We start from the raw sequence: 12,388 nt of genomic DNA, 5'->3' as shown, positions 1-12,388 counted from the left end.
AATGAGGACCTAATGCCAGGGGCTTAAGTGGAGAGGAAATGTTTTGAGAATGATGAGGGCAATGAATGTACAAATGTGCTTTACACAATTGATGCATGTATGGATTGTGATAAGAGTTGTATGAGCCCCTAATAAAATGATTAAGGAAAAAAAGAAAGTGGAAGGCCCTCCCTGAGCTGGATTGACATGGTGGCTGAAGCACCGGGCTCAGACATAACCGTAATTGAGTGGGGTTCAGAGAAGAGAAATCTAGAGACGAGAGGGAGAGTATTCGATGTCATCATAGATCAGCACCATAAATTTAGGCTTTATTTCAAATAGGATAGATTTAAATAAGATAGTAACACAATCTAGGGTTACCTGGACAAACTCATTCTGAATTCTCTCTGCAGTGTGGACTGCTGGGACAAGCATGCAGACGGATGGACAGGTCAGGAGGCCATTGCAGCCATCTAGACAAGAGATGGATGGGGACTGGCACAAAAAGTTGAATGTTGGCGATGCAGAGAAGTGGGACAATTCAGGGGGATTTCGATGTAGAGTCCATGGGAGCCGCTGCTGGGAGGAGGTGTGAGGGAAAGCAATGAGAAACCGAGACTTACTTTCATGTTTGTGGATTGAGGTCCTGGGTGCTGAAATGAAGACAACTTGGAGGCGAGGGTAGAATGACTGATTTAACTCTGCAGATGACAAGCGGGCTGTGAGTGAGCTTGAAACTTGAGAGTGGCCGTCTAAGGTGCTGCTATTGCTCTCTCTTTGTCGGAAGGAAAAGAAGAGGGTTGGAAATCGAAGACACTTGGAAACAACTAATCCAATGAACTAGTGGACTACCTGAACACCAGTTTCCACAACCCTGAGACCAGAAGAACTAGATGGGGTCCTGTTACCATTACCATCTTTTCTGAAAGGAATCAGGTTAGAGGGTCCTGGATAGAGTCAGAGGAAAATGTAGAACAAAACTCATAAAAGAGACAAGATTTACGGGTCATAGAGAGAGTGGTAGAACCCTAGAGACTATGCTATGGCTCTCAGTCACCCTGTAGAGCTGGGACAGTCCCCTCCCATGATTCAATTTTCAGCCAACTAATAGACAGGTGTGTAAGGGGAATGATGAACTAGCGATGCTCGCACACCTTCTTACAATCAACCACCATTTGAAATCAAAAGGGTCGCATTAGCCCAGCAGCCACATTCAAACGTTTCAGAAAAGAAGGCACGGAAACAGGAAACACAGGAGGAAGTGGAAAGGTGATGTTACATGGAGGGGAAAGTAAGAATTGTGATGGAACAACATGTGTCCAAATTGTTGGATACAAAACTGATGATCTGCTCTGTAAACCTTCACTCGATTAACAAAAAAGCTAATAACTGAATTAAGAGCAACACTTGCCCTAGCGAGGCTAGCCCGGAGCGTGGGGACTGGAGGAGGTTGGCGGGAGAAGAGGAGGCCCATCCACATGGGCCTGGGACGAGGCCTGCCCAGCCAGGGGAGCTGCGAGTGCCGCTCCATTCCGAAGGGAGACTTTACCTCCATGCTGCCTGACCTTGTCACTTCCCTAATTAACCCCAAATTGTGAGTATTGACAGAGTTCTGTGTGGCCATGGCGCCCCCAAAAGAGGTGGTGGTGGTGGTGGTGGTGCTGGAGTGTGGTCTGCTGGCAGGAGAGACAGGGTCATTTAGGTCATGCCTCTTTTCAGGGGCGTGTCTCCCCCACCCACCAAGAACATCCTGAGTGCAGGGACCCTGCCTCTTCAACCTCGGAGCCGCAGTTCCCAGCTCAGAATAGGTGTGGCCTGCACACCTCACCGCCCTGTGTTCATGGTCTGGGAGACTCCCTGAAGGAGGTCATCTGCAGGCCAGAAAGATAACGGGAGAAGTTGGCTCGTCAGAGCGCCCCGAGCCTCGGTGGGAACGGAATCCTGGTGCACTTTGCTGCTCCCTAGAACGAGAGGATGTTTTCCTTTTCTCCCTCAAACTGTGGAGAAATCTCATCCCCTCCAAGCACAGTATCCCAACAAGCTGACCACACAGACCGGGAACCATATGGAGAGGACTTTCTATGAAGCCCAAGAAAGGAAGCCGCTGGCTTCTCAGAGCTCGTGCCAGAGATCCCCAGGGGAAAGACCATTGACAACAGTGGGGGTGGGGAGGGGAAGAGGACCTCGAGCAGGTGTGGTAGGTGGGGTGTATGGGGGGCAAGTATGACCAGCACAGGGAGGGATGGTGCTTCTGCACCCTCCAAATCTGACCTTTGGTCTCTGTTCAGTCTGGTGTTCCCTTTGGGGGGGTGGGAGTGGCTTGCCACCATCGGCAGTGAGGCCATAGAAGCAGGTGTGGCTGTCCCTGAGAGAGCAGGGAGTCGAAGCAGGAGTGAGAGAGACACTCCTGGCCGGCAGGTCTCTGCTGTCTTTATCCCTCGGCTTCTCAACTGTTGGCCTTCGGTTGGGTTCTGACTCATGGGCATCACCTAGAACTGTGCTCCAGAGGGGTTTCAAGGGTTAAGTTTTGGGAAGTCCATTCCTGCTTCCAAGGAACCTCTGCGTGGAATGGAACTTCCAACCTTTGGTGAGCAGCCAAGCTCATCAATTGTTTGCATCACCCAGGGACTCCGGGGATACGGGACCTACCCTGACATTTCCCAACAAATTCGGGTTGCGGTAGTCTGAGTTGATTTCTGGTTTGTTTGTTTTTAACATAAAAGACGAAGGCCAGAGAGTCGTCCAGGCCACACTCGGTTTGCTTAGCCTCCTTCACTTTGCCAGACAGGCTGACAACTGCTGCCTGCCCATAGGCCAAGACGGAATTCTCTGAAAGTACCGCCTGGATAATCCCGGCTGTGTTCCCGTTTGTTCTGCGGATCAATTAAACGCTCTCTTTATCCTTTGGCCTTGTTTAGACTCCTCTGTCTGTCCTTTTGATGTTTGGGATAACAGGGAATCAGGATAGCCTTTATTCAACGTCTATCTGGAAATTACACCCCAAAACACCACAGCTGCAAAGGCAATAACCACCAAGGGACTCAGACACTGCCTTGGAAACCCGAGGGCTGGACGAGCTAAGACTTTCTCACCTTAACAGAGGAAGAAAGTAGCTACCTCGGGGAACCTTGGGCAAGTCACTTAACCCCCTCTGGTCACCGTTCTTCATCTGGGAACTGTGGGGAAACACACACACACAGCGCGCGCTGGGTTATTTGGACTGAGTGAAAAAAAATGATACAGCTCCTGGCACTTAGGATTTTCTCCACAAATGTTAGTTATTATTAAAAGGAACTCTGAATAGTGAAAAGGAGGAGGAGTCTCATCAAGGAGACTGTTCTGGACCTGACTTGCTTGGAAAGCTGAACTCACGGCCATTGAGTCACAGCGACCCTATTGCACAGGGTAGACCTGACTCTGTGTTTCTAAGACTGCAACTCTTCCTGGGCGCAGAAAGCCCCATCTTTCTCCCTTCAAGGTGCTGCTGACCTTGAACTGCTGACCTCGCAGTTAGCAGCCCAATGCATAACCACTGCGCCACCAGGGTCCCTAATTCGCAGGCTGCCATTGAGTTGACTCTGCCTCCTGACGACCCCATGTGCGGGACTCGATGGTGCGGGTTTGTTTTGCTTTAGCTTTCCCTTTTAAAATGTGGAACATGGGAGAGCAGACTAAGAAGTGGACCCCCAGCGGGAAAGGAAAGAGGAAGACACGGGGCTACACATGCCTTGTTCCTCTTTCCAGCTGCCCAGGACTGTAAGTCCCGCTTCCTCCCTGAAGAGGCATGAAGGAGTGATTCCAGTGGAGGTCCCAGCTCCTTGAAGGAAACAGCGGGACAGGCTAAGAAGCACTGTCCCCCAGCCATAGCGTCCTAGGCCCCGAGTAGGACTTCCGTGAGCTTCATACCAGGTTGCGAGGAGTTACCATCTTCCGGGTGTCCAGCATACCAGGCCTCTGTTTACCCATGTTTTGGGGGGTTGGGGCAAGAGTTCACTCTTCATAGACAGTCATGGCTGCTTCTTATAGAGAAGGTGACAATGACGGGGACTTGCTTCCTTAACCTTCTTTGAGCTGTTGTGCAAGCCCCTGGACTGGTGTTGATCAATCCGATGACCCTAAACTTGACTCTGGATCATAAGGGAGTGACATAAAAAAGCAGGCAATGAGCAAATCCCCTTTCTGATAATGGGGAAGCGAGCGCAGCAAACTACATTTGGTTTCTACGCTCACAGCAGCTCCCGAGTCCCGTGTTTTGGTTCAGTCGTACACGGGGTCTATGTGAGTCGCCACTGACTTGGCAACACTGAGAAGTCATGGGAGACAAGCCTCATTTTGTCACCCGAGTCTCATGGGCAGCGATCCTGGGCAGCACATATGTACGCTTATTTTGCAGATGAGGAGACTGGCGTTCAGAGAGGTGAAGGGCTTTGCGCTGGAAAAAGGGTCTGGGTGCCCCGAGCTGCTTGGTGAGGTCACCTGCCCCCCTCTGGGCTGCAAGAGCTGCATTTTGGACACCCTCAGAGGGATCCTGGACCTCAGGGTCCAAATCGTCCGCTCAGAAATGCAGCTTGCTTCCTCGCTACAGAGAAGTGAAACTAAGTGTCCATCTTCACCGTTAGGGCTCGCCTTCCTCTCCCTGCCCCGGGGTCCTTGGCTGTCAGTGTGCCTTAGTCTGGTACCACCCCTCCCTTCTTCCGGTCTTTAGCAGTTTCAAAGCTTTCGGGGGCAGTGCTGTCGCCTGACTCTGCTGCCCAGACGTCCTCGGCCTAGTTGGAGTTGTCCTTGTCACTACTGTGAGTATGATGCGTGGGTACGTGCGTGTGCGTATGTGTGTGTCAGGGGTGGGTGGGGTCTGGGTTGCTCTCCAACAGAGAGTGGGCCTCTGATTCTGCCTCTGTGTGGACCAGGCTTGGCACAGAGATGGGCAAACACTTGCTCTTGCTACCTGGCCTGCTCCTGTCCCTTCCTCTGACCGCAGCCTGGACGACAGCTCTCCACTGCCAGGTGGTCGAAGGCGCCCGGCTGCCTCTGGTGTCCCGGTTCTTCTTGCCCTGCGTGCTGGACTCCAGCCTGTCTTTTCTTGCCTCATGCGTTTCGGTGACCAACCTCACCCGGACCCTGGAGGCTGTGCCACGGAACGTGGGGGGGCTCTGTCTTGCTGGTCCCCTCTCAGTCCTGCCCCAAGATGCTTTCTCCGACTTTCCCGGGCTCAAGGTCCTGTGCCTGACACTGCGGATCACCCAGCTCCTGCCAGGAGCCCTCCGGGGCTTGGAGCAGCTGCAGAGGCTCTCTTTCCTTGGCCACCCCAGGGATGCTCTTTCCCTAGCCCCGGAAGCCTTTAGCAACTTGAGCTCCCTCCAGCACCTTGCCTTCTGGGGCCTCTGCCTGGACCGGAACTTGGGTGTCCGGCTACCTCCCAGTCTACAGCGACTGGCCGTGAGGTACAGCTGCCTGCAGAATGTGGGCATGCTGACTGACATCTTCCCAGACCTGGTGCTGAACTCCTCCTCTGGAGAGGGCTGGGCCTTGGACACCCTGGACCTGTCATTCAACCTCAAGCTGAACACGTCCGGCCCTGGGGCCCTCCGGGGTCTCCAGCTGAGAGCCCTGCGACTGGATAACACAGAGATGAAGGCAGCTGCTGTGACGGGCCTGGGGCTCCAACGGCTGGACGTCCTATCTGCAGCGAAAACGGGCATGGCCGAGCTGCCTGGTGACGTCATTGCCCACTTCGGGCTGAAAGCGCTGCATTTTCAGGGCAACACGATAGGGCGCATAGCTCCCAAGACTCTGGCTTCTTGTCACACCCTGGAGAGCTTGGATCTTAAGAGCAGTGGTCTGACTGACCTGCCGCTAGCCTTTCTGGACGCCATGCCCAGGCTTCAGACGCTGAACCTGGCAGCCAACCACCTGCAGATTGGCATGTTGTGCAGCAACGGGACAGGGGTCGAGTCAGGACTGCGGGTCCTGGACCTGTCTGACAATGGACTGTGGACTGTGCCCCCAGACGCCTTCTCCTGCGTGCCCCACTTGAGGACGTTGCTGCTTAAGAAAAACAGGCTGGCTCACCTGGATGGCCACGTGTTCCAGGGCCTGAGCAGACTGGAGACTTTGGACCTGACAGAGAACCTACAGGCAGCCCCAGGCCAGGGCGCGCAGGCTTCTCTGTCTGAACTAACCACCCCACGCCCGCTCGACACCGCGATGGTGCCGAGTTCGATCTGGGACTTCCGGAGCACAGCAAGTCTGTCCAACTTGATACTGATGCTCCCCTCTGGACGCCCCAGGATTTTGTCTCTGCCGATAGGGCTGGTGAGTTTGGAGCTTCACGCAGTCTCAGGCACGAAGCCCTGGAAGCTGGTCCCCCCCATCTTTCCAGCTTTACAAAAGCTGACCCTGAAACACTGGGGGCTGCAACTGGCCGTCCAAAATGTCTCCAAGATCTTCCCTGCCCTCCTCCAACTCTCGCTGCTCGGTGATAGCCTGGAGGCCCTCTGTCCGCAGGACGCCTCCCGCTTCTTCCTCTGGCAGCACCCTGGGCTCCAGCAGCTGACGGTGACGGGGATCAGGCGCAGCCCCAGACCCTGCTGCATCACAGGGCTGCCAAGCCTGCAGGAACTGATCCTGCAGAATCTGCAGGCCTGGGCCCCGCCACGCCCTGTGCGCCTCGAGGAGCTGGTGGGGGAGCTGCCCAGGCTCGAGGTGCTGCAGTTGAGCCACACAGGGCTGGAGACGCTGTCGGCGGCCGGCTTCCAGGGCCTGCGCCGTCTCCAGGTCTTAGTGCTAGACTGGGAAGATGGCCTGGTGCTGGACAGCAGCCTCCAGGAGCACAGTCCCCAGATGCCCCAGTACATGTATTTCTTGAGTGTGACCTTGGCCTGCGAATGTGCCAATGGCTGGGTGGAACCCTGGCTCCAGCACTCCTCCAGAACATACGTGTACATAAACGAGGAGTGGTGCTCACCGAAAGGTGGAGGCCGCTCCAAGAGTCGCCTCTTCCCCTTTCTCCAGAGCCACTGCCCTGAGAGCTTGGGGCGAGAGCTCTTTTTGGGGACCTCGGCCCTGCTGCTTCTCCTGATGTTCCTGCCTTTCCTCCAAGAGGCCAGGAACTGGGCCCTCTATCTCCGGGCCTTGTGCAGGGCTTGGCTGAGGGGCCAGAGGACCGAGGGCCAGGGGTTCTTCTATGATGTGTTTGTGTCCCACTGCAGGCAAGATCAGGGCTGGGTGGTGGGGGAGCTGGTGCCCCTGCTGGAGGGCTTCTCTCCGGGTGGCTGGGGCCTGCGAGCCTGCCTCCCCGAACGGGATTTTGAGGCAGGCAAGGATGTGGCAGACAACGTGGCAGACAGCATGATGGGCAGCCGGGCCACCCTGTGTGTGCTGAGTCGAGAGGCCCTGTGCACACCCCGCTGCTGCACGGAGCTCCGCCTGGCCACCTCCCGGCTGCTGGCTGCGTCCGCTCCGCCAGCGCTGCTGCTGGTCTTCTTGGAGCCCGTCTCCCGCCACCAGCTCCCCGGCTACCACCGACTGGCTTGGCTGCTCCGCCCAGAAGACTATCGCCTGTGGCGCCCGGACAAAGAAGGGAAGGATGACTTCCGGGCTTGGCTGGGGATCAGGCTGGGGCAAGGGACTGGAGGGAGGAGGTAGCTAAAGGGCAGACAACCTGCTGGGGAGCGAGTGGCCATCTGTGGGGGTGGGGGGTGGGGGGTGGGGTGCTGCATGTGCAGGGAGGGAGCGTTGCCTTTGGGAGGGCTCTGGAGGCGGAGTGAAAAGATTTCAGGGAGGGCAGGTAGCTATGCGTGGGGAATGTGCACTCAAGCGCTCCAGATTGTCAGTCATTGGACCAAGCCCAGAGAATGCTTGCCTTGATTGGCTGTGGGTTTTGTTTTTTTTCTGTTTCTTCTTCTTTTTAAAAAAATACTTTTACTGGGGGCTCTTACATCTCTTATCACAATCCATGCATTCATCCATTGTGCCAAGCACATTTGTACCTATGTTGCCATCATCATTTTCAAAGCATTTTCTTTCTACTTGAGCCCTTGGTATCAGCTCCTCCTTTTCCCCACCTCCCCGGCCTCATGAACCTTTGATAAGTTATAGATGATTATTTTCACATCATACATTGTCCTGTCACCTTTCACCCACTTTTCTGTTGTTCGTCCCCCTGGGAGGGGCTTATATGCTGATCCTTGTGGTCAATTCCTCCTTTCACCCCCTACCTTCCCCTTATCCTCCTGGTATCTCTATTCTCATTGTTGGCCCCGAGGGGTTTATATCTATCCTGGATTCCCTGTGTTGCGGGCTCTTATCTGTAGCAGTGTGCATGTTCTGGTCTAATCAGATTTGTAAAGTAGAATTGAGGTCATGATAGTGCGGGGTGGGGAGGAAGCATTAGAGAACCAGAGGAAAGCTGTGTGTTTCATCAGTGCTACACTGCACCCTGACTGGGTCATCTCTTCCTTGTGGCCCTTCTGTGAGGGGTGGCTGTGGGTTTTGAATGGAAGGCTTCAGGTTCTGGGATTACCAGAATGGAAGCCCAAGGAAATAATAGTGGGAACTCATGGAAAAAGTTGAGAGGAAGGAATGTCTCTGAATCGTTCTGAAATGCGTCCTGGGGTCCCTGGCAAGTATAACCAGATCTTTGAGGAGGGGGTGTGTTGAGGGACTCCTTGCCATCCGGGTTATAAAAGGGTTAATAAGCGAGAGCCCAAGAACTAAGCAGCTGAGACTGTGCAGACAGCAGCAGCCTGGTCGCCTGGTCCCTCAATAAAAATATGTTCGCAGCTATCGTCTCGGCTGATTCTTACAGCAACATTGAGGGGGAAACTCCCACCCCCCACCTCTTGGCACTTAGCACGTCAGCCATACTGAACTACCAGGAGCTCCAGAGATGAGATGCCATGCTTAATTGCCTCCAGTGCTTTGCACGTGCTGCCACCTCTCTGGAGAGACCTTTTCCTTTTGAGGAACTCCCATGTGTGCTTGAAGCTCCTGTGCGTCATCATTGTCTCCCGATGTCTTCCCTGACCTCCCAGGCTGGGTAAATTGCTGCCTCTGGGCTGCCACGACTTGTCCTGATCCCACTATACTGCCCCTCTCCTAGGCTTGGGAGCCCTGGGAGCAAGGGTTTCCAAAGTCAGGACACACACTGGGATGTGTGGGAATGCACTGGGATCTGGGAGGCAAATGTTCTAACGCTTTCTTCTTTTCAACCTCACATTACTGCAGAGCTAGTCTGCTTTTTAGGCAGGTGGCCTTGGCATGTTGCTTAACCTCTCCGTACCTCAATTTCTCCATCTGTATTAGTCTTAGACCTCTCTTCAGAGAGTTTGTGAGAACTAAATGAGTTACTATGTACCAAGAACTGAGAATATGACCTAAGGCATGATACATGTTTAATAAAAGCTAGCTATTGTCATGCATGTATGTAGTCTATAAGTAAATAAATACATGAATATTGGGGGTGTGTGCACAATCATGTTTTACTCATTGGGTTCCCAGAGCAGGAAAAGTTCCCAAGCCCTGGAAGCAGGGGCCAGGTTTGATTCATCTCTGCACCGTTAGAGACTAAGGCTGCCCCACTCAGAAAAGTGTGCACAGAACGGTTGCACATCAAATCCTGGCGGATCCTGAACTAGGAAACTCTGACGTCTGCTTCAAGCTCTGTCACTCACTTCTCTGCGAACACTGGGCAGGGAGCCTGGCCTGTTGGGGACTTGGTTTTGTCTTCTGTAAAATGCAAGGGCAAAGATCAAGGGAAACCATAGAAGGATTCTCGTCTGGAATTAGGCTGATGGGCGCCCTCTTGTGTCCTAACGACGTCCTTTGCGCTAAGTGCACCGTGGCCTCCCTTCCTCTTGGGGCAAGAAGGTCCTTGGCTCTGCTCTCCCACGCCACTGCCCTCTCGGTCTGCTCTCCACTTCTCCCGTCACTCCACACGGCCACACTGTACTCCCTAGCCCTGGGCTTGCTCTGGGACCTTGGCCACCTGTAATGTGGGGCTGAGAAGAGACCTTTGGAGTCCCACACCCAAGGGTTCAAATTCCAGCCCTGGCACTGAGTGACTATTTCCTGTTGTAAATTATTATCAACCACAAGGACTCTGGAAATTCAGAATGAAGAAGTGCTTACATGTTGCTCTTACACTTAGAAAGCAAATTCACACAAGCCACTGTTGTTAATAAATTAGAATGTGCTTCTCAGAGGAGCAGGAATTTGAATTGGGTCTTTAAGACCAATGTGCGGAATTCACCTAACTTCAACATCAGTCAATACGTACAGAATACTTACCATGCACTTTACCAGACACCCACTCGTTGCCAGAAGCCGATTCAGACCCAAGAGTCAGAGTCTGAATGGCCACGTGTGTGTCGGAGGAGAACTGTACTCCACCGGGTTTTCAATGGCGGTGATCTTTCAGAAGATTGCCAGGGGCTTTCTTCCAAGGTGTTTTTTGGTGGATGAGAAGCACCGACCTTTGGGTGAGTAGCTGAGCACTTAACTGTTTACACCACCGTAAAAACTAATGATCATTCAATTCTTTCTATGTGCAAGATGAATGCCAAGCTCTTTACACGGGTGCAGCAACGCTCTCAGGCAGATGTCATGCCGCTTCTCCTCATCTTAGACGTGGGGACAGAGGGGAAAAGAGGTTCAGTAACTTGTCCAAGGTCGCTAGGAGTCGGGATCCACTCGATGGCAGTGAGTTTGGTTTTGGGGTCGCCACTGTTGTTGTTAAGTGTGTTGAGTTGGCTCCAACCCAGAGGGACCCCATGCACAACAGAGGGAGATAACTCTCTGGTCCTGCGCCATCCTCACAATTGATCTTATGTCTCAGCCCATGGTCGCCGCCTTCCTCTTCTCTGCTGCCCGTCCACGTTACCAAGCATCATGACCTCTATTAGACCAGGGACTAGTCTCTCCTGATAACATGGCCAAAGGATGTAAGATGAAGTCTTGCCACCGTTGCCTGTAAAGAGCATCCTGGCTGCACTTCTAGCAAGACCGATCAGTTTGTTCTGTTGGCAGTTCCATGGCCTGAACTAGTGAGTGGCAAAGGAGCTACCTTGCCCTTGAAAGTAAAATTTTAGATCTAAGCAGCATGAATGCAGAGATTATGCTGCACCTGCCTCCTCATTTGATCCTTACAACATTCTACAGTGTAGGCAGGCTCTATTACATTACGTACATTTCACAGATGGGAAAAGCCAAGGACAAAAGAGGTGCGGGAACTTTTTCAAGGTCACATAACTAGGAAGTCCTTGGGTTAAGATTTGGATCCATGTCTGACTACAAAACTCACATTCCCAGGCCCATCTTAGCTTGCTCAGACCCTCACAGATTGATTTACAATGGTACGACCCAAGTGCATTTATATTAGGACTGTTCTGTAATGATGACTCGCATTCTTTCAACACCCACTAAGTACCAAATGTGTACCAACAAATTGACGTAATAATAACTAACACTCCTGCTGCATTATTAGGACTCAGGCACCGAGGTGATCGCTTGAGGCATATCATCTCATGTAAGCCTCCCAAGAACCTGGTAACATCGGTGCTATTATTAGCCGTTTACAAGTGAACAAAGGGAGGTACAGAATTCACCAGAAGTCGTGTAATTTAGAGGTGAGCTTGAAATTGCACGACCTTCCAACTCCCATCTGGTCACTAGTCTAATCACCTCTAGCGACCGACCGTCTTTTCCAAAATTGTCCGTCTTTTCTAAAAGTGTATTTCGTTGCCGTTGCGAAGACGACACCCAGCAAATCATGCGCCAAAAAGGGAGTTTCTGCATGCACAATGCAGTGACATTGACAGTCCTCAAGTCACGCGAACCATCCTCCCCAGGGGGCCTACACGCAGACCCTTCCTAAGTTTCCCATCTAATCGTTGAGCTGCTGTTGCCCCTTTGACTCCGATATAGACCCTCAAAGGGCACAGCGCTCAAGTCCTAGAAGATGACTAGTGAGGCTTTAAAAAGACTTCAGGAGCATTTCCATATTAAAAGTATGGAACCCTTCACGAATTTGAATGGCATCCTGGAGCAGGGACCACGCTCATCTTCTCTAGATCACCCCATCTTAGTCTAGGCGCCCCTTCTCCTGGCTTTATCGCTGCTTCGGCTCAGACACCCCCAAAGGCTGCGGCTTCCACTTCGCCCCTCCGCCCCTCCACCGGCCCAGCTCCCACTCCTGGAAAGGGCCCGGATCTGCACAGAGCCCGCCCCCAAGCGTCAATCGATTTCGATTTGTTCCAGTGTCTGGGGGCCCGTGAGAAAATGCCTTGTCTATTGGCTGATGGCATCGGAAAGGCCACGCAGGGAGGGGGCCCGGGTACCGGCACCCGCGCGCTGCCTTCTGGGACTCGTAGTCTCGGACGCTCCCTTCCCGGGGTGGCGCCCGTCGGACTCC

At 53.1% G+C, this 12,388-nt stretch overlaps 1 protein-coding gene and 1 non-coding gene across 2 annotated transcripts; one reads left to right on the top strand and one right to left on the bottom strand.

The window, feature by feature from the left end:
- Nucleotides 1-4,687: 4,687 nt before the first annotated feature.
- Nucleotides 4,688-7,623, top strand: LOC101661314 (toll-like receptor 12). The gene is made up of 2 exons (XM_004705305.2): nucleotides 4,688-4,772; nucleotides 4,887-7,623. The coding sequence occupies exon 2, from the start codon at nucleotides 4,900-4,902 to the stop codon at nucleotides 7,621-7,623; it is 2,724 nt and encodes a 907-aa protein (XP_004705362.1). The 5' UTR covers nucleotides 4,688-4,772; nucleotides 4,887-4,899.
- A 4,357-nt stretch (nucleotides 7,624-11,980) lies between these two features.
- LOC115872839 lies at nucleotides 11,981-12,092 on the bottom strand. Its single transcript, XR_004048072.1, has one exon. It is a non-coding gene; the product is annotated as a U6 spliceosomal RNA (small nuclear RNA).
- Nucleotides 12,093-12,388: the final 296 nt, after the last annotated feature.

The sequence above is a fragment of the Echinops telfairi genome, unplaced genomic scaffold (assembly GCF_000313985.2).
Source record: "Echinops telfairi isolate 266 unplaced genomic scaffold, ASM31398v2 ScPeMD7_7457;HRSCAF=8495, whole genome shotgun sequence".
NCBI classification, from domain to species: Eukaryota; Metazoa; Chordata; class Mammalia; order Afrosoricida; family Tenrecidae; genus Echinops; species Echinops telfairi.
The sequence above is the reverse complement of the archived record's forward strand: the minus strand, read 5'-3'. Positions and strand labels throughout refer to the sequence as shown.